General features: G+C 46.8%; 1 protein-coding gene and 1 long non-coding RNA gene across 6 annotated transcripts; one reads left to right on the forward strand and one right to left on the reverse strand.

Annotated features, from left to right (window-relative positions):
* Positions 1-275: 275 nt before the first annotated feature.
* On the reverse strand, positions 276-21,896 carry GATA1 (GATA binding protein 1). Of its 5 annotated transcripts, none has more exons than XM_035097156.3 (6): positions 21,318-21,896; positions 6,555-6,752; positions 5,752-6,135; positions 4,231-4,376; positions 3,885-4,010; positions 276-2,903 (listed from the first exon to the last, which is right to left on the reverse strand). In XM_035097156.3, the coding sequence occupies exons 2-6, from the start codon at positions 6,724-6,726 to the stop codon at positions 2,589-2,591; spliced, it is 1,143 nt and encodes a 380-aa protein (XP_034953047.1). In that variant the 5' UTR covers positions 6,727-6,752; positions 21,318-21,896; the 3' UTR covers positions 276-2,588. The 5 variants fall into 5 exon arrangements, with proteins under 5 accessions (XP_034953047.1, XP_060124711.1, XP_034953044.1 ...); XM_060268728.2 differs by having other exon boundaries at positions 6,555-6,768; positions 21,318-21,895; XM_035097153.3 differs by having other exon boundaries at positions 21,300-21,895.
* On the forward strand, positions 1,704-3,382 carry LOC148683348 (uncharacterized). Its single transcript, XR_015947145.1, has 2 exons — positions 1,704-1,815; positions 3,293-3,382. It is a non-coding gene; the product is annotated as an uncharacterized LOC148683348 (long non-coding RNA).
* Position 21,897: the final 1 nt, after the last annotated feature.

Genomic DNA, 21,897 nt, shown 5'->3' on the forward strand with positions numbered 1-21,897 from the left:
CACCCCACCCTGACTCCAACTCCCATAATCCCTGATGATTGGCTATGCTGGGCAGTGCCAGTGGGAGTTGGGAGTCCAACAAAATCTGGAGGGCCACAGAATCCCTAGTCCACACCCAGCTGTCCAACTATAAGCATCTGCTTATAGTTGAAATCCAATATTAATTTTATTGTTGTATAAAGTTTTTTATATATGTTTTGTACTTCGGGGTTGTTCTCCCAAATGTGTTTTCAAAAGCTGGCCTTTGACCGTAATAAATTATTCAATAAATTCAATAGTTGAAATCCTTTCAAAATAATGATAGGCCAGGTGGGCTCTGGTCTGATGCTCACTGAGGATGGTAGGGCACAAGGCAGAGAGGCCAACAGGAGGTGAAGCCAGAGCCAATGGCAGGCAGAGGTGACTTAATTCCAGGTTACAAATGGAATATATAATAAAGCAGATTAGTTGTGCCTTAACTGTTAAAGAGATCATGAGTGTGCTTTGCTTTGTAAATTGAAAGACAATGATGGATGTCCCCCCGTTTTTCAGTAGATCGTGCAGGACAAAAGTCGGTTCACTCCGGTACCAAACATGTACAAATTGCCCTGCTCAGCAACTAATTTTTAACGGGTCGGTTTAGACAGTCAGCAGAAACAAGTGGAAAGGTTTTTTTTCCTGGATTGAACAACACTGCAGATGGAAGTGGCGTGCCCGAGTGCAGCATTCCCCAAGGCAAAGGAGTCCCAAAACAAAACTCACGTGTCCCACAATAGGCAAGCAGTAGCGAGCAGCTGAGATGTACATGGAACAACTTTTTCCCTAAATCTCTACTGATAGCCACACTGATAGCCACACTTTTGCCAGTGTCTTGGCTTGCCGGGGACGGGACGGGACAGCTGAGATACATAATGGGGGTGGGGGTGACTGTTAGGATTGCCACTTGCATTGTAGGCAGGTATACAGTGGTACCTCGGTTTATGAACACAATTGGTTCCGGAAGTCTGTTCATAAACTGAAGCGTTCATAAACTGAAGCGAGCTTTCCCATTGAAAGTAATGGAAAGTGGATTAATCCGTTCCAGATGGATCCACGGAGTACTCAACCTGAAGCGTACTTAACCAGAAGCATGGGTGTAATTCAGGCATCCCCAAACTGCGGCCCTCCAGATGTTTTGGCCTACAACTCCCATGATCCCTAGCTAACAGGACCAGTGGTCGGGGAAGATGGGAATTGTAGTCCAAAACATCTGGAGGGCCAAAGTTTGGGGATGCCTGGTGTAATTGGTTCTGGAAGTCTGTTCATAAACTGAAGCGTTCATAAACTGAAGCGAGCTTTCCCATTGAAAGTAATGAAAAGTGAATTAATCCGTTCCAGATGGGTCCGCGGCGTTCGTAAACTGAAAATTCGTAAACCGAGGTGTTCATAAACCGAGGTTCCACTGTACAGGAACATAAGGAGGATTCAGGATGGGGTGACTGACTTAAAAAGGCAGGGTCAGTTTACCATATACATGACAAATAGGATGAGCGGAAGCACTATTCCCCACAAGCATAAAACTAGATTTCTTTTTGCATTTGTACACGTGCTTCCCTAAGACGAGAAGGGAGGCACTGTTCAAAAGTATGTGCTTTGCTTATGATGGGCCAGTTCACCAGTCTGGCAGTGGTGGAGGTGCAGAGAACAGGTGCTCATTATGAACTTGTTGTTTTCATGCAATCCAGGCTGCAGGGGAAGCATCCAGCCACACGCAGAGCCCTCACCCGAATTATTCCACAGGGGGAACATAGCTGGGAGGGCAGAAAAGCAGGTGCAGATACTCCTGGAGTATGTAAGGTACGCAAATGAGCTGGGCATGCTCAGCCAAATAGGCAAGGAAGGGAATGTGGTTGGAGATAATTGGACAGCAGCTCTTTACAGATGGGGTGGAGAAAGCTGGGCGGAGGAGGGATCAGTAGCTCGCTTCCGTCTATGGCTTAGTAGGTGGAGAGACTGCACAAGAATCTTCTTTCATGCATAGGAAACAGTGGATGTCAGAGAGAAGAGTTGTCCTTCCGTTGTTTCTTCATAGCCCGAATGTAACACAAATACCTTGCATGCGGGGTTCAACCCCCGGCACCTCCAGAATGACCAGAAAAGACGTCTGGCCGGAATCCTTGCGAGTTGCTGCCAGTCAGTGTAGCAAATGCTAAATGGGCCAGTGGTCTGACTCGGGGTGAGACAGCATCCTGTGTTCCCTTGCATGGACAGCACATGTTCCCATCACCTGCTCCCCGATGGGGAAGCATTCAGCCTCAGCCCCAGCATTTCTCACTTGCAGTATGAAGCGGCACAGTCAGCCTGCAAAAGAGCTTGACTACTTTATCACCCCCTCGTCCGCTGCTTGGGGGGAACTACCCCATGATATATGTCTTCTCTACTGACGAGCTGCGGGATCAGAGCACCCTCCCGTTGTTATTCTTTTCACCTGTTCTTCCAAGGGGCCCATGCTGCAAACAGTTAATACACGTGCTCCAAAAAATTATCAAGAGAGATGTGCACTCCTTGCTTATTGGTCCCAGAGTCACTGTACATGAATGCTGTGGGTTGTTGTGTGGTTGTAGGGCTCTTTACCCCAATGCAGAGACAACCCCAGGGGAGCCATGTGGGGCAGGAGAAGCCTGTGGAGGAAAGCCTGGTGGAGAGCCTAGCAGGTGTGGATTGGGTCCAAAAGGGAGCAAATGTCCTGGCAACATCATAGGGCTGAGAGTATAGAGGGCAGCTGCTTCTTCCCCCATCAGAGGCGGTGGCATCATCTCCAAGGGGGTTGGGGTGGACATGGCAGCGTCTCCGGAATTCCCCTTGCGCTTTTTGGACTTGGCTGAAGAGACCTTGCGGTTCCGGGTCTGGATCCCATCTTTGCGCATTGCCAAGGGACGATTCACCTGGAAGGCAAAAGATGGAGCCATGAGCGAGCCTGGGAGCAGTGCCGCAGAGTGGTCGAGAGACAGCAAGTAGAAGGAATCGCAGGAAGATCATAGAGTAAAGAAGAGGCTAGAGCAATAGCTGTTTGCAGAGCAGGTGCCTGGTTCAAATAGAGGGCAGAGAGGCGCGGGGCTGGCTATGGCGCCATACTAACTCAGAAGTAAACCCCACCGGGTTTGACAGGATCATTCTCAAGGCAGAGGGCCTTCTCGGTCGTGGCACTCTCCCTGTGGAACACCCTCCCTTCAGATGTCAAGGAGATAAAGAATCACACAAATTTTAGAAGACATCTGAAGGCAGCCCTGTATCGGGAGGTTTTTAACACTTGATGTTTTTATTGTGTTTTTAGATATGCTGTCAGCCGCCCAGAGTGGCTGGGAAAACCCAGCAGAAGAAGAAACCATCAGGTTTAAGTAATAAAGTGAAGTTTATCAGGATGGCTCGTTCAAGGCCATGGTGTGCATTTATGGCAGTGCCAGTTTCTGAAGAGCAGGCTTCCTGTTTCAGTGCTCGTGCAGCCTTGTCCACAGTGCCGTACCACTTCTTGTTATCCTGTCCACCAGCTTGCAGACAGAATTTGACAGCTATCACAGCACGCTAAACATCTGCATTCTGAAAACGTTGGCATTTGGGGAGGTGTTTAATGAAACAAATGTGTTTTCTCAGTTCTAGGGAAATGCAGATTTTGAAGTTAGTTGCACACACTTATTTGGTGTGGCAGGTCGTCTAGGCCAAAACAGTCCTTAAGTCACTTGACATAAAATCAGTGTAATGCTTTTTATCCATTAAATGGGTGTGGGAGGGAGAGAGAGAGAGAGAGAGAGAGAGAGAGAGAAGCAAGCATGCATGCATGAGATAATGCTGAGGCTGTTTATCAAGACACTCCAGATCCAGTTTTCTGGACATAGTCACACTGAGATGCCCTTATTCCAATGGCTTACATTGTGCAGCTTGAAATAGAGACCGCAGGCATTGCATACTGGTTCTCCGTTCACATTTCGGCGCCAGAGGGTGGTGGTTGTCGTTTGGCAGTTACTGCACTGGGTGCCAGCTCGCTTGCTGACGATCTGCATGGTTGAATATGATGCGGATTGTTACATACAGTGACAAATGGTAGCCGCAACAAACTGTCGCGTGGAGCCCAGCCACACCACTCCATTCCCCTACCCACCCCAATGGTCCATTCCTGCCCACCGCTGTCAGTCAGATTTCCATGCCCCACCACCACCACACCAGAATGTACTTCTGCAAACCTCAATGTTGCCCTGAACATCAAAAATATATTACCAGACGTTTCTTTGGCCGGATGAGAGGCCTGTTCTGCCCATTCATCTTGTGGTAGAGCCCACAGGCATTGCAGAGGTAGTGACCAGTGCCGTCCCTTCGCCACAGTGGCGTGGCTGTGGCTCCACAGTTCACGCACTCTCGCGCCTCTGAGGAAAGAGATGGAGACAAGCAGTCAGTGGAGAAGTGGCAGAATAGCTCAGAAAGGCAGGGTATGAGGCCCTTCACTTTGATGAGATGCTACTAGCAGCATGTCTGATGCAGTTCTGGGCTGGAGAAGGCCAGACAGAGAAAGTGCAAGAAAGATGCCAAGAACAATGATTTGTCAGAACCTGGGTAGAGGAATATTAATTCATTTACATAACGGGTAAAGGAAGCCAATCTTTGCATGTCTAATAAATACTAAAGGTAAAGGGTCCAGTCGTGTCGTGACTCTGGGGTTGCAGCGCTCATCTCGCTCTATAGGCCGAGGGAGCCAGCATTTGTCCACAGACAGCTTTTGGGTCATGTGGCCAGCATGACAAAGCTGCTTCTGGCAAACCAGAGCAGCACATGGAAACACCGTTTACCTTCCCGCCAGAGCGGTCCCTATTTATCTACTTGCACTTTGATGTGCTTTCGAACTGCTTGGTGGGCAGGAGCTGGGACCGAGCAACGGGAGCTCACCCCGTTGCAGGGATTCGAACCGCCAACCTTCTGATCAGCAAGCCCTAGACTCTGTGGTTTAACCCACAGCTCCACCTGCGTCCCTTTCTAGAGCTTAATCTCCATTATGGATCCATCTTGGCGTATAAGCTCATCCTAGAACCTAAGAGGTCAGCTTCAGAACGTGTTTTCAATGCCAGAGTCCACATCTGGAACCTGTATGGTCATAATTACTGTGCCACTAAGCATATGCAGAGTATAATGTGGGAAAGAAATATGTTCTACATTTAATGAGCAGAACTTTGCAGCTCAGAGGTGGCAATTCATGACCATGATCAAGCCACGGGCACTCTAGCATTTTATAGATTTGCCTGTGGATATCGCTTCTCCTAAACACATTTTTTACGCTAACTATATCTTGCGGTTGCCTCTGGTAAACAGCTTCATGGTTGGTCAGCTCTGACATCCAAGGAGCACAAAATAAGTGCTGATCAGCTGGGCCGGCTAGAGCACATAAACTCCTTCAACATCATGGCCAAACTTCCCAATGGGAAATGTCATCTGAGTGATCCACACATTTGGCATGTTTAGGTTTTTGCTTTTTGCTTTTGTTTTAATAAAAAAAAACGGCATTAAAATATTCACATCGGGACTGAAATGAAAAAGTATTTTGGTGCAAATTTTTAACTTTGGTACAATTTTTTAAACAAATTTGAAAACGCACATGCTGCCTCTCCAGTCGGCACCATTTTACCAAGGTGTTTTTGTTTTACAGGCAGGCAAGCTTTCGAAAAGGTCTGGAGTGGTGCACTCCATTGTGTCATATTGTTCCCGCTTTGCTCTGCGGCCCATGTGATGGTCCCCAGCAAAAATCCTCACCAGTAGGGGAGAGCTGTGTTGTCCCCCGTAGTTTAGAGGAATACCCAGCTGTCAAAGGACTCCCAGACGGCTGGAAGTATCCAAAGTCCTGCCCCATTGTGTAAGCTGCTCCGGTCGGGGTTCCCAAAGGCAGCAGTTCGGCATGAGTGGGGCTCATCCGCTCCGTCTTCAACATCTCCAGGTATCTGGGGCTCTCCTTGTCATCAGGGCTGAGGTCCTTGGGCGAGGGAGGCGCTTGGAGGGTCTGATAGGAGGATGTGGCAGAGGTGTAGATTGGGAGTCCAGCGTGGGGCTTTCCAGAAGAACTGGAGGCCCAAGCTGCTGTGTTGTAAGGGTGCCCATCCAGCCACTGCAAACCATTGAGGATGGGATACAACTGCCGCACTGTTGGAGAGGAGGGGAAACAAAAGGAAACATTAAGTAATGCAGGTGTTATGGGCAGTGGGCCTACACTAGAGTTGGCCAAGCAGGCCCTGCTGGATCAGAGTAAGGGGCTCCCTCGTTCGGTATCCTGTTACCAGCAGCGGCCAGTTAGATGCTTCCAAGAAGCCCACAGTCAGGCTATAGGGACAGGCTCGCTCCTCTCGCACGCATGCACCTGCTCCTGTCTTCAGAAGCATGCAGCCTCTTGTCCTGTTCTGGTCCCACAGAGGCCTCCACGGGGCTAGACGGCAGGTGGTGCAGCACCACGGAGAGCTCCCAGACTCTGTTCACACCATACATTTAAAGGACATGGGTTCCCCCACAAGAAGCCTGCTTAATATGGTTAAAGGTATATCCTCTTGCAAACACTGTATACCTACCTGGAGAGTGTCTGTAGGATTCAGACATACGAGAGAAGTAGGTGGGCATGGCCCCAGCATCAACACCCTCTGATGCAGGAAAGAATAGGTCTGCGTCATCATTTGCTTGCAAATGGGGATGTTCGAAATACTGGGGGGCAGGGTCTTCACTCCCCACAGTAGAATAATCCATTGTCCGCTCTTATTTAGAATCTTCCTCTGCAGATGATAAAACCTGCAATGAATTTTTTTTAAAAGCATGGGACATGAGACAAGGAGAGTCCAGATTCCTGACTGAGAAGTGAATGAGATCTAGTACATTGCTAGGGCCTAGTGATTAGAACAAGCATTCATGAGTTTTATCTTGGTTCGCCTACAACTAATCCAGAATGCGGCAGCTAGACTGGTGACTGGGAGCGGCCGCTGAGACCACATAACACCGGTCTTGAAAGATCTACATTAGCTCCCAGTACATTTCCGAGCACAATTCAAAGTGTTGGTGCTGACCTTTAAAGCCCTAAATGGCCTCGGTCCAGTATACCTGAAGGAGCGTCTCCACCTCCATCATTCTGCCCGGACACTGAGGTCCAGCACCGAGGGCCTTCTGGCGGTTCCCTCATTGCGAGAAGCCAAGTTGCAGGGAACTAGGCAGAGGGCCTTCTCGGTGGTGGCGCCTGCCCTGTGGAACGCCCTCCCAACAGATGTCAAAAAGGAAAACAACTACCAGACTTTTAGAAGACATCTGAAGGCAGCCCTGTTCAGGGAGGCTTTTAATGTTTAATAGATTGTTGTGTTTTATTCTGTTGGAAGCCGCCCAGAGTGGCTGGGGAGACCCGGCCAGATGGGCGGGGTATAAATAATATATTATTATTATTATTATTATTATTATTATTATTATACTTCCAGAACACTCTGCAGCAGAGGTTGCCAATGTGTTGCCCTCCGGATGATTGAAGGTGTAAATAGGTGAATAAACCATATTTCCTAAAGCACGACAGTTTCCACCGTGTCTTCTATGTATTCTCCAAAGGGACACAGACCCTGTGTGTGTGCCTGTAATCCCATGCTCTTGCCACTGCTTGGCAGAGAGAGAGGCAGGCACTGGGCTTTTGTAACGCTATTTACCCAGTGATAAATATATTTATGTTCCTCTTCTTTTGGCAGCTGTTCTTGGTAATAGATGTGGCAGCCCATTGCTGAACATGCCAGTTCTTAGATACCTAGCAGTTCTATTACTGGCAACCAAGCTACTTCAGACCAAGATCAGTTTGAAGTTTGCCCCATATTGCATTTTGATCTTTGTGAGGTGACCTGAAAATCCCACTTCAAAGTCCATAGTGCAGTATCCAAACTACACATAAAGGATGAGAGAGTATGAGTAAAGATAATAGCAAATAAAATATAATATTAATGCTGCTTTGCTCACCTGCCCCCTTTCAACTAAAGCTGAGCCAAAATTTCTCAGAAGACATTTTTCTGAGAAAATTCCATCCCAGAAGAAAAAAATGGCAATTCTGCAGAAATGTTATCTGAATATCTCTACCCACAGAGGGAGGGAGAGAGAATCAACCAACATTTCCTCCCTCCCACAGTGTCCCAGAATGATGCCAGGTATAGGGCATTATAGGGGGTGCAAAACGGTGGTCAGGCTACCTAAGGAGGTGCTCTTATAGCCACTTGCAGAAGCAGCGATAACAAGCTGTGCTACTGGCACTTCTTTTTGACCAGTTATGTATTGCCAAAAAGGAGGATCTGCATCACACACACACCCCAAAAAAAGGATCAAAGAGGGCATCCAATTTGCACAACATTGTAACATGCTAGTTCATATGCTCACACAAATGTAGAAATAATTACTGTAATAGAAATAGAATACATATCAACACTGTGGGGAAGACAACAGGTGGCTTTTGCTACCTGCTCCACCTGCCGACCAGGTGCTACTAACTGCTGGTGGACAATGTCGAGGCCTCTGCTGTTCTCCCTTGTCCTTAAATCAAACTTTGACCTCAAAGAGAGGAGTGTCTTTTGTAAAGCACAACACTTACGCACAAGGGTTTCTATCCTACTAAGTTATGCAGAGTTAGACTCATTGAAATCAATGGACCAAAGTTAGTCATGTCCATTATTTCCAATGGGTCTATACTAAATAGGATTAACATTGGCTACAAACCAAGCATTTCTAACTACCTCTAGGTTTCAGAGTCTAGAATCACATCTGTAAATGTGTGCCTCTGTGTGTTCCGTTCTCCACCTGGCAGCCTATCCTTAAGCCACATTGGAACTGAAAAATAAAAGGAAACCGATGTGACTGCATGAGGAGCTTACAGATGAGCTGAGAATTAAGAAGGGCATGTATAAGAAATGGAAGAAAGGGGAACTCACAAAGGAGGAGTATACACGAGTAGCCAACAGTTGCAGGGGGAAAGTCAGGCTGGCTAAAGCTCAGAATGAGCTCAGGCTTGCAAGAGAGGTTAAAAATAATAATAAAGGTTTCTTTGGCTATGTCACATGGAGGAGGGAGCACGCTTGTTTTCTCCTGTGAGGGTAGGACTCGAACCAGGGGCTTCAAGTTGCAAGAAAGGAGATTCCGACTAAACATCAATAAGAACTTTCTGACAGTAAGAGCTGTTCAGCAGTGGAACAGCTTCCCATGGGAGGTGGTGGACTATCCTTCCTTGGAGGCTTTTAAGCAGAGGTTGGATGGCCATCCATCAGGCATGCTTTAGCAGAGATTCCTGCATTGCAGGGGGTTGGACTAGATGACCCTGTGGGTCCCTTCCAACTCCAAGATTCTACGATTATGCAGTGCCCAAAATGGGGTGGTGATAGAAAGTAGAATTATTTCAGTGTGTGAACAAGAGGAAAGTGGGAAGGTAGGCCAGGTGTGTCCACCTGAAAAGATGTGAGATGACATCCTACACAACTGTGAGCACTGGGTGTAGAAATATCTGGGCCTCCACCAGATATTTGCAACTCTATCCAAAAGATGTTTGGGATGGATTGGTGGGGAGGTGGCGAAAGTCTTGGTTTTTGCAGCCCATCCTTTACCGCTCTGCAGTGTTAAAATGGGGACACACTGCCCCCATTTTGATCCCTACCATTAAAACAGCATGGCAAAGATACACTGGGGCACAGCAACAGATTCCCATGGGATAAACAAAAAGAATTGCGTGATAAATGTAGTGCAGGTTGGCTCTTCCTAAGCCTTGTGCTTAGATGGGAATTGGATTTAATGGGAACCCAGGCGAGAGCACTGCTTGCAAAGCCTTTGTAGATTTGCCTCCTTTGCCCGAGGGGGGCAGAGAAGTCCAGGGCCTGTCGGAGGAACCCCTTTCCTAGTGACTCTGCAATTCACCCTCCTTTCTCTTATCTCTTTCTCTAACCAGTCTCTCTTTCTCAGAAGTGACATCTTCACTTTCCTCATCAATATCAGCTTCCAGATCTGATGAGGTTCCAGAAAAAAAGTGTGTGTGATACAGTATTTGAGTTTGCTTGCAGCGTATGTCCCACATAATATATTGAGTGTGTCAAGCAAAGACTGGACAAGGGGAAGACCTAGGTTCAAAACCCCAGGCAGCCACAAAGCTCATGTTTGGGGGGCGGCAGGGGCAGGACTCTCTTGGGCTTCCCAGAGCAAAAATTGTGAGGCTAAAATTGTGAAGGCTGGGGAAAGAGAAGCAATGTTTGTCACCTGAGACCCCTTTGGGGGAAACACAGGTGTCTGTATTGTGCTTGTATTTCTCTCTTAAAGGTAAAGGTAAAGGGACCCCTGACCATTAGGTCCAGTCGTGACCGACTCTGGGGTTGGGCGCTCATCTCACATTATTGGCCGAGGGAGCCAGCGTCTAGCTTCCAGGTCATGTGGCCAGCATGACATAGCCGCTTCTGGCAAACCAGAGCAGCACATGCAAACGCCGTTTACCTTCCCGCTATAGCGGTTCCTATTTATCTACTTGCATTTTGATGTGCTTTCAAACTGCTAGGTTGGCAGGAGCTGGGATCGAGCAACGGGAGCTCACCCCGTCACAGGGATTCAAACCGCCGACCTTCTGATCAGCAAGCCCTAGGCTCAGTGGTTTAGCCCACAGCGCCACCTGGGTCCCTCTTACACTCTGGCTAATTTCAGCTTTGGTAGTATGGAATGAAATCAGGAACCAGATTCCAGGGCTGAAGCAGAGCAAACAGCAACCCACGGATAACTTCAGCTTTAAAGAGCCGGTTTTCATGGGCAAAGCTCGCGGGCAAAAACGGCGCCCGGACATGGAGCTTTCAAGTGTGGACTTGTGCCCAGAAAGCACAGGGCAAAGCGTAAGTGTTGATAAGCCTTAAAGAAGAGGCAGCTGGCAGGCAGAGTCACCCCCTGGGCTAGTTGTAAGAAAAAAGGCAGGTGATTGGGGAAAGACTAAGGGGGATGGGGCAGTGCCCCATGTGCCCTAGTGGACCAGCCTCCACTACCCCAAGGGAGCACCAGCTCTTTTCAAATCTGCTGGAGGTAGAACCAAGCAAGACCCCATCGCATTAACCTGCCATTCACAAGCACCCTTCCAGCAGAGCTTGCAGCTCCTTGCCTGCCATGTTCTTTGGGGGCTTCCTGCAGAAAACTCTGCATCCTCAGCTACATCTTTCTAGGATCCTGTTCCTCTGCCCTGTGAATGGCAGTTGGATCCGGTGCCAGGCCTTATCACCCGATCTTTGCAGTGTGTTCAGTCATGGGGTACCAAAGGAAGCCTTTTGAAATCAACCTTGTACACATGCCAGCTTCCTCTGAACGTGGGACTAGTGGCGCTGTTGTCCTCTGATTCATTTCCTCCCCCTTTGCACCTCTGGGGCCTTTAAAGGACCTCCTCAATTTTGCTCTGTGGGAGGGGAATGGGGGACCAGATTCTGAGTCATAGGCTGGGCTGCGGAATTCAGATACACATTTTTTATATGTGTGCATTTGTTGTGCTTTTTTGCAACACTGTACCTGCTCTGCAGCCCCCGTGCTGGGCCAAGGGAGCTCAAGGTGGCATACAAATCATTTTAAACCGAGCAACAAAATGACAGCAAGGCAGTACAGTGAAAAACAAACTTCAAAACTAGATAAAAACACAGATTGTTTCAATTCAAACCTTTGCAGCATCTTCGGCAGCATGTCTTAACATCCGTAACCGTCTAAAGATCTGCATCTTCAGACAGCAGCAGGGGAGAGAGAGGGAGCCAGGGGTATTTTTAAGAACCCCAAATCCTGTGTCTTTTGCACCAGGCTTTGGAGACCCTTCCAACTCTACAAGTTTTTGATTCTATGAAACCAAGAAGTCTTCACTTTGTTATAGCTTCCCATTTCATCTGAATCAGGAAACTATAATTAACAGCTTCGAAACAGGCCAAGAGATTAAGCCAATTTAAAAACCACAATTTAATACTTTGGCTTGTTCTGAAGCTGTTAACCATGGTTTCCTGGTTCAAATCAGGTTGTCAAATGGTTACTCTCCAGATACAGTTGGACTACAATTCCATTGGCCATGCTGCCTGGGACTGCTAGGAGTCCAATAACATCCAGAGAACATCACATTGGCAATCCTGTGATGGTTAACGAAAAGATTTTTTTTTTTGCTTGCTTGCTTGCTTGCTTGCACAAAGAGGAATGGAAGGAGCCCTGTGTGTGGCTGAAAGGCTCATTCATATCTCAGCTTTCAAAGGCAAGATATGATCATCCAAACATGGTCATTATCTCCATAATGTATTTGGGAAGCCTGAAACTGCCTATAGCCAGTCAGTGAGTTCATGGCTGAGGCTGCTTTTGAATGCAAGATTTTGCAGCTCACTTTACTATACCATATATGCGCAAACACATGCAACCCCCCAATTGCCCCTTCTGAATGCAGCTGTTCAAAGTGGTATGTTGGCATCTGTCCATCTCGAGAGACAATGAAGGAGTGTGCCATCAGGGGCAAAATCAAACCATTGGAGAGTTACAGTGCCTGCTGTGGCTGTAGAGACCGATACGGGAGAGACATGTTTTGTTGCAGCTGGGGCAGAGGAAGGCACCTCTTTGTGCTGTTGCAGATACACCACGGTGTTTCTTCTCCCTGCACTTCTCCCAGTGGTCATTTCTCCTCTGGTCACTGCAATGGATGCACAGCCAGACTGTCTGTCTCCAGGAGCTGCAGTCATCTACCAGGGATTTGCACACTGTGTGCTTGATGTTGCCATCCTCAAGTCATATTTGCAGGCATCTTTGTAATGCAGAGCTGGTCTGCCAATGGACCTGGTGGCTGAAGCCAGCTCCCTGTAGAGCAGGGGTCGGCAACCTAAGGCCCGTGGGCCACAAGCGGCCCATAGGGGTCGTTTAACCGGCCCACGAGCCGCCCCCGAACCGAGCCGCCCACTCGCGGTGAGTCCCCACACACTGCGCTAAACTTCACTGCACCAGAACGCGGGGACTCGCTTCTGCGGTGCCAGAAATCGCATCTGCGCAGATGCAGATGCCAGAAATCACGGGCGCATGCACTCATGCACGCACGCACGCACGCAATCCAACCCACAGAGGGATCTGGGATCTCTACTGTAGTGGACCTGCCCAGGTGAAGTAAACCTTGCCGACCCCTGCCGTAGAGCATGTTCTTGGGGATCCTGCTGAGGATGAGCCGTCATACTGGACTGAGTCGCACATGTCCTCATGGAAGGACACAGTCATCTTGCGGAGCTTAGGTGAGCCTTCTATCTTGTTGAGCAGTGTGAAGAGTCATTTTCAGCTGATGAGGTCAAAGGCTTCGTCTGGGGCATCTCTGCTCTCGGCAATTCTCCTGCAGCTGGCACAGTGTGAAAAGCATGTCTACTGTAGACCTCTGAGCTCTAAAACTGCATTGTGACTCAGGATAGACCCTGAGAATCTGTTGAGAACTACAAGGGCAAAAGCTTTCCCCACAGTACTGAGCAGGGAGATTCCACTGCAGCTGTAACAGCCATGGTGGTCTCCTTTGTTATTCTAGAGGGTCACAATGCTGGAGTCACACATGTCTTGTTATACTGCTTGAAATGTGTGCTGCAGATGGGGCCCTAGAATCCACCATTACTCCCCAAAATGTGCAACAGGCCTTCACAACTTGTCACCCACTAGCAGAATGCAATCTGCACCAACCATGTGTGATGATGGCCTTCCAGGGGCTTGGTAAATCTGGTTTTCCTGCCTCCCAGCTTGGATGTCAAAAGCCCAGGTCAAAGTCAAGCAGGTGGCAAGCCACAGATGCTGTGCTGTCTTCAGCTTAACAAATCACAAGTCCAAAGGGTCTGAATATACACATTGGTCTTTTATGTGATTCTTACTGGGGAAGGGCCACAGATCAGTGGTAGAGCATCTCCTTTGCATACAGAAGGTCTCAGGTTCAATCCTTTGCCTCTCCTGCTAGGGCTGGGATTGTTCCTTGTCTGAACCCCTGGGCAGTCAGGGTAGACAGTACTAGCTGGGCCAGTGGTCTGACTCAGTATAAGGCAGCTTCCTATGTTCCTATTTACCATGGATAATGACTAATTTCTGCTATCTGTTCCAGGTAAATTGCTTTTCCTAATTTTGCAATTCAGGAAATTTGTCTGTGAAAGCAGTTAGAATCATTCTAACTGGAACAGATGACCAGGCATTCAAAAGGAAGTGAGATAGTAGTAATGAGGGATTTTAACGATCCTGATATTTGTTGGATGTCAAACTCAGCCAAGAGCATAAGGTCAAACAGATTCCTCACTGGCCTTGCAGACAACTTCATTGTCCAGAAAGTGGGAGAAGCAACAAGAGGATCAGCCATTTTAGATCTGATCCTAACTAATAGTGATGACCTGGTTAGTGGGATAGAAGTGGCAGGATCATTAGGTGGGAGTGACTATGCTCTTCTGGAGTTTATTATACAGCGGAAAGGAGCAACCAAGCATACAAAGACTCAAATCCTAGACTTTAAGAAAGCCGACTTCAGAAAACTTAGGTAAATGCTGGGTGAGATCCCATGGACAGAAATACTAAAAGGGAAGGGAGTTCATGATGGTTGGGAGTTTGTAAAAAGGGAGATATTAAAAGCACAACTTCAGGCAATACCAATGAGACGGAAACATGGAAGGTGCCTAAAGAAGCCAGGGTGGCTATCTAAAGAACTTTAAAGTGAGTTTAGATTTAAAAGGGATATGTACAAAAAATGGAAAAGGGGGGAAACCACCAGAGAGGAATTCAAACAAATACCCAGCACGTGTAGAGACAAAGTCAGAAAAGCTAAAGCACAGAATGAACTCAGGCTTGCTAGATAGGTTAAAAGCAACAAAAAGGACTTTTATGGGCATGTCCGTAGCAAAAGGAAGAACAAGGAAACAGTGGGGTCACTTAGAGGAGAAGATGGTGAAATGTAAACAGGGAACAGAGAAAGGGCAGAACTCCTCAATACCTTCTTTGCCTCAGTCTTCTCCAAAAAAGAAAACAATGCCCGACCTGAAGAATATGGAGCAGATGATTCAGCAGGGGAAACACAGCCCAGAACAAGTAAGGAGGTAGTACAAGAATCCTTGGCTAGTTTAGATGTATTCAAGTCTCCAGGGCCAGATGAACTACATCCAAGAGTATTAAAAGAAATGGCAGAGGTGATTTCAGAACCTCTCCAGGACCAGATGAGCTACATCCAAGAGTATTAAAAGAACTGGCAGAGGTGATTTCAGAACCACTGACAGTAATCTTTGAGAATTCCTGGAGAACAGGCGAAGTCCCAGCAGACTGGAGAAGGGCAAATGTTGTCCCTATTTTCAAAAGGGGGGAAAGAGAGGACCCAAACAATTACTGCCCAGTCAGCCTGACATCAATACCAGGAAAGATTCTAGAGCAGATCATTAAGCAAACAGTCTGTGAGCACCTAGAAAGGAACGCTGTGATCACTAAAAGTCAGCATGGGTTTCTGAAAAATAAGTCATGTCAGACTAATCTGATCTCATTTTTTGACAGAATTATAAGCCTGGTAGATGAAGGGAACGCTGTGGATATAGCCTATCTTGATTTCAGCAAGGCCTTTTACAAGGTGCACCATGATATTATTGTAAAGAAGCTGGTAAAATGCGGGCTAGACAATGCTACCATTCAATGGATTTGTAACTGGCTTACTGACCGAACCCAAAGGGTGCTCATCAATGGCTCCTCCTCATCCTGGAGAGTAGTGACTAGTGGGGTGCCACAGGGTTCTGTCTTGGGCCCAGTCTTATTCAACATCTTTATCAATGACTTGGATGATGGGCTTGAGGGCATCCTGATCAAGTTTGCAGATGACACCAAATTGGGAGGGGTGGCTAATACCCCAGAGGACAGGATCACACTTCAAAATGACCTTAACAGATTAGAGAACTGGGCCAAAGCAAACAAGATGAATTTTAACAGGGAGGAATGTAAAGTACTACACTTGGGCAAAAAAAAATGAAAGGCACAAATACAGGATGGGAGACACCTGGCTTGAGAGCAGTACATGTGAAAAGGATCTAGGAGTCTTGGTAGACCACAAATTTGACATGAGTCAACAGTGTGATGCAGCAGCTAAAAAAGCCAATGCAATTCTGGGCTGCATCAATAGGAGTATAGTGTCTAGATCAAGGGAAGTAATAGTACCACTGTATTCTGCTCTGGTCAGACCTCACCTGGAGTATTGTGTCCAGTTCTGGGCACCACAGTTCAAGAGGGATATTGAAAAGCTGGAACGTGTCCAGAGGAGGGCAACCAAAATGGTCAAAGGCCTGGAAACGATGCCTTATGAGGAACGGCTTAGGGAGCTGGGTATGTTTAGCCTGGAGAAGAGAAGGTTAAGGGGTGATATGATAACCATGTTCAAATATATAAAAGGATGTCATATAGAGAAGGGTGAAAGGATGTTTTCTGCTGCTCCAGAGAAGTGGACACGGAGCAATGGATTCAAGCTACAAGAAAGAAGATTCCACCTAAACATTAGGAAGAACTTCCTGACAGTAAGAGCTGTTCGGCAGTGGAACTTGCTGCCAATGAGTGTGGTGGAGTCTCCTTCTTTGGAGGTCTTTAGGCGGAGGCTTGACAGCCATCTGTCAGGAATGCTTTGATGGTGTTTCCTGCTTGGCAGGGGGTTGGACTGGATGGCCCTTGTGGTCTCTTCCAACTCTATGAGTCTATGATACCACAGAAAAAACCTGTTGTCCTGATTGGTTCAACACTGGATGTGCAGGCAAGCTTAGCTCAGAATTATAGACACTGGCTGCAGTTATAAGGCAATAGGTATGCGCCCAAGGGTTGGTGAACAACCCCAGCAAGGCAGTTACAATATTACCTGAAGCAATCTTCCCATGATTCGACTTCCAAATATCCAGAGCGCCTGTAAGGGTGATTAGCGCTAGACCAAATGAAGCAATAAAAAAATTCTAAGTGATTCAACTAAGCTGAGGCGTTTTGGTCCACTAAACTCTTCTTAAACATACCGCAGCCTGATAAAGTGAGGCCACCCAAGGAACTCAAGTGATAAAATGAACCAGCTGTTGTATAGTTAACTTTGAATTCAATCCTCTAAATCAGCTCTCAGGGGTTCATCAGGGTTCAGCTCCCTCCCTGGGCTCTCCAGCAATTAAATCTCTGAATGGAGGTGGACGGCACACCTTGCCTCTAGTGCACCTGCATATGTGTATAAACATGAACATGAAGACACCATGCGGGGCACATCTCTCTAACATTTCATACCCTGCAACTGCTGCTCTTGATAGCATATTGTAGAAGAAGCATGTCGTCCGCCCCCCCCCCCGGACATCTCTAATCAAAGGAACAAAACTCTGAATTTAAATAGTATAGAAGGTCCTGAAGCCAATAAGGAACATGCTGTGTTCGATTTTCAACCAGTGGAGGATAGACTATGGCAGGGAAAATAAATGCAGGATCTATAGCAGCTCAATGAGAGACTTCAGCAATGTGTAATAATCTGGGAAGGTGGGGGGGGGCGGGAGCTCAAATAGTGAACCTTCTTTTGAAAATAGGGGTGTTAAAATAGAGCCTGTGCTGTATTCATCTGTGAAAATGTGAAATATGCCATACAGCATAGCCCCAAACTGTGTGTGTGTGTGTGTGTCCATGCGCGCGTACACGCACACACACATACATATATACATCAAAGCAACACTGCCACAAACATCTATGCCACACACATCAAAGGCATCACCTTATCTCTGGGCTACACCAGTCCTTATCAGCAAGAATGAAATTTCCTTTTGAATATTTTCATTTCAACCAAAATTACAGTTGTGCCCATAGCCATTTAGTAACTCCGCTCTGCACACTGTTACTGAGCTGGGCACGGGGGCCCCAGAGATGCTTCCAGAACCTTATCACCAGCTTCACCAGCTTCAGATAATTATCTGTGGGGTATTTGTTATCGGGGCACTATTGAATCACAGGCAGCAGTTTTAATCCAGCCTGAAACCCTTCAGATGCTGCTCCCACAGAGAGACCAGCTTGCATTTCAGCCTGCAGCTTCCCCGTCAGAAACTTCACAAGAACATGGGACCTTCCAAAGAACCCAGGTGTCCGAGAGCCTAGGCAGAAGGTAAACCAGGAGGACTTCCTGGCTTTGCTCTTTCTAGTGGAGTCCATCCTCTCAGGCCCTCTGCTCCTTCCCTAACTCCATAGATCCCAAATGGAAAAGGGGAACTGAGAAGTCTTAAGAAGTCAGGAGAGGACAAGAATGGAAAACCCAGCCCACTCCCATTTCTTGAACTCCATTTTCCTGCCACCATTCCATTTGGATCCTTACCAGGACAAAAAAATTACCAGGCAAATGCATTAGTCTCTGGGATCAGATGTTAATGGGGAGGTAGTTATATGGAGAGCAAAAGAAATTAATATGTGTCCCCTCCTTTCATTATATCCCATTCCTGTTTACCTGTCCTCTCTGCCTCTGCGTTTCTCCATCAATCCATTTTTTTTTCTACCTGTTGAGTTTCCCAGTACAAGGTCATCCTACTATCCTTTCCTCATGCAGGGGTTTTTCACCCACTGTTTTTCTTTCCCCCCCTGTTTTTGTCGATCTTTAGTTTTGTATCAATCTGTACAGAGGTATGTCCATCTCTAAAGCTTAAATGTGTGTGTGTGTGCATAGCAATATTTCCATATTTGGTGCAGTGCAGGAACAAGAGTGTGAGCTGGGAAGTCCCCAGCTCAGAATGCACACCACTCATATAAAGAATGCTCAGAACTGCAGTTTACCCCTCAGAGAACTACAGTTCCCAGGGTTCTTTGGGGTTGCTTTAAATGCACGGTGTATATGCCGCCTTGGTCTCCTTAAGCATGCTACACTCTCTCAGTCTCAGTTTCCCCACCACCATCTGCAACGTGGGGATAATAACACTGGCCTACCTCATAGGGGTGGTCTAAGGACGACTGACATAATGCACATGAAGCATTTTGGGTCGTCTGATGTGCGAAATTAATGCTAAAAACACAAGCGTCTTGTGGCACTTGAAAGACTTAACATATATTGTGGCAAATGCTTTGGTGAGCTAGAGTCTGTTTCATCGGATGCTTGAAACATAATCCTCAGCTGGCAGCTATATAAACACGCAGATGATCCTAGTTCCAATTAAATAAATTAACTTATTAATATTAAATGTTATTAATTGTCTTTCCCATCCATGACTCTCAGGGTAGAATCCTCAAAACATTGTCTTGCACGAGGAGGAGTTCCGTTGGAACCAACAGGACTTCCTTACAAGTCAGTTGGTTTCGAACAGAGATGTGGCTCCCATTTTACAGATGAGAAAGCGAGTCACTGCTTGTGTTTGAGATAGGATTTTTCGAACCCAGTCCCCCCCCCACGTCGAAGGACCAACTTCCTTCCACCACATTGACCGGCTTCCTTCTCACGTATAATTCTTGGGGCATTTTTTGCCATGGGAGGCTTAAGAACAGCCCAATCCTGTGTGTATTTCTGTGGAAGTAAAACCTACTGCATCAAATGGGACTCCCTCCCGAGTCGCTGCACATACGGTAGTAGGACTGCAGCTGCTGGACTGTTTGCTTAAAATGCTCTCTAAAGTGAATGCAAAAACTCCATTGTTATTTGCTTGCACACAGCGCATCATCATAACAGGGCAAAAGAGGGTCAAACGTTCCCTTGTGGAAAAGCATGTTTGTCGGTGAAGAAACTGGTTGATGTGTTCGTCTGAAACTCCCATGGCGTTGGTCTGGAACTCTGGGTGGCATGTTTTGCCTCTAGTGCACAATTCTTTTCTAGTGCCCTGTCCCTGTCCTCTCCAGTCACCATGCTACCTATTAATTATTATTATTATTATTATTATTAAATTATTAAAGCGTCCTTCACCGAAATATCACAGGGCGATTTACAGTACTAAAATACCAAGAAAACCATACCATAATAACAAGCAATAACAATAATGTCCCTCGGTTATTACTATTTAATAACTTTATGTATGCCTAAGAATAGTCCTGTGCTCTTCCCTTCCTTGCACAACGCTGATCTTTTCAGCATCTTTACACAAGCAGCAACCTCCACATTTGCCTTCTCTGCCATGTCCAGGCAATTCACTCTCCCCCTTCCCCATTGTGTTCTTGCAAGCACCTTTCTGACCTTGGCAGGTTCTGCCAGCCTTTGTGTTTCTCGCTTGCAACAAGTCTGCCCTGCCATTTCTCAGCCATCTCAATGTGTTTCTCTCATGGCTTTCATGCTCATTTTTCTGCTCCTGTGCTCTTAATTCACTTCATTCTCTACCCTTTTTTTTTTGTAATGAAATATGGGGGTTTGTATTTGCACTACTAGAAGTTGGTGCAAGGAACCGTAGATCTGCTCTGGGTTTTTTGATGCAGTTATTTTAACTTTCCAGCACAAATGAAAATAATAGAACTCAAAACCTAGCACATTTTTGCCCAAGCCTATGCCTGTTTGCATCAGAAACACGTCCCCTGCGATCTAGTGAGACCTAGGCACCATAAGTACGTGTTTATAGGATTGCAGCCTTCACTCTTTCCCAAAGGATCTACAAGGATTATTTTCTTGAATTCACTCTCCATGTTCAAAGCACCCTCAAATCAGACTTAGAAATTGACAAAGATTGGAGGCTGGCTCATCTATTAAACTGTTTACTCCTCTCGGTTATCACAATCTGTTAGGATACCACTACTCTTTTTTAATCTGTGGAGTGAGAATCCCATCTAGATGTAACTTTAAAAAAATCAAGTCAACCATACACATTCCTAACAATTTAGACCTTGGTCCGTTGTGTGATTGCTTTGCGTCTAGCATTCTCGAACTCACTGCACTTTGGCCATGCACTGCCATGTTCCAACACCCTTTTCATTTGAAGAGGGGAAAGTTTGCCTTGTCTCTAGCCGACCCATGCTTAGAAATACTCCTCGTGTCAAGGCAGGAGGAAATGGCCAACATCAGGGCTTAGCCTTTGAAGCTCTTTTCAGTCCCAAAGCTCAGACAAAGACCATGCAAAATAATAATGAGGATGAGGGTGCCTCTACCCACGTGCAGAGTGCACTTCTCTCAGCCCCAACAATACAGTAGCAGTGAAGGGCATCCAAAGCAGAGGATCGATTTTTGAGGCTTGAACACATCTCATCTTCAGCACTTTGCCCTATCCACCCATGTTGCAATCCTGCTTTTCTGTCCACCCCACTCCTCTATCCATAACCATTACTATTCTTAACAATTCCTAGCCTATATCCATCACTCAAAGAGAAATCAACAACTGTACTTCAAAAAACTGGATTTTGGGCATGCATTGAATCAAACTGACCTGGTGCAGAGCACAAACCTTGGCAAATTTTTGAACGCGTCTTGGTCCACGGAGCCTAGAAAACGTGGGGAACGGGCTGTGCTGACACTGGAGAAAGTGTCTCCACTTCAGCCAGTTGATCTGCCTCAACCAAGCCTTCCTACAATGTCCCAGGCTGTACTGGTGGGACAGAGAGAGAGAGAAAGACTGAAAGCAACAGGGAGGGGACCGATGACCCAAAAAAAAAAGTCACAGCAGCAACCACCCAAGTGAAGTCTCCGCCTCCTCCAAAGGCGACCGGCAAGGAGGATGAAGAAGAGGGAGAGGGAATTGGAGGAAAGACATGAAAACCCATAGGCAGACCAAACAAAATCGACACCCTTCATTTGGAAACAATTCAAGGGATAAGTTCAAGGGTGCGGAGCGGGAGAATTGGAGGGCTAAAAGTTCTGGAGATTGTATCAAGGGTTGGAGAGGAAGCTGCATTTAGTGGGTTAGTGACAAGCCTGGAAGCCCAAACTCCTAGATCTCATCCCAATCTATGTGGGGTGAATTTGGGGCCTGGGCTTGTGCAGGGAGAAAAGAGAATGTGAGACAGTAGGAAGTCAGCAATGTAAGT

Source organism: Zootoca vivipara, chromosome 15 (genome assembly GCF_965207765.1).
Source record: "Zootoca vivipara chromosome 15, rZooViv2.hap1.1, whole genome shotgun sequence".
In the NCBI taxonomy this organism is placed as follows: Eukaryota; Metazoa; Chordata; class Lepidosauria; order Squamata; family Lacertidae; genus Zootoca; species Zootoca vivipara.

Excerpts from the sequence above, each read along its gene's own strand:
- GATA1 (XM_035097156.3), bottom strand. The coding sequence starts at position 6,726 with ATGGATTATTCTACTGTGGGGAGTGAAGACCCTGCCCCCCAGTATTTC. Across the intron at positions 4,377-5,751 it reads AACACAGCTCTCCCCTACTG|AGGCGCGAGAGTGCGTGAAC; the intron begins GTGAGGATTTTT and ends CTCTTTCCTCAG. Across the intron at positions 4,011-4,230 it reads TCCGGCCAAAGAAACGTCTG|ATCGTCAGCAAGCGAGCTGG; the intron begins GTAATATATTTT and ends TCAACCATGCAG.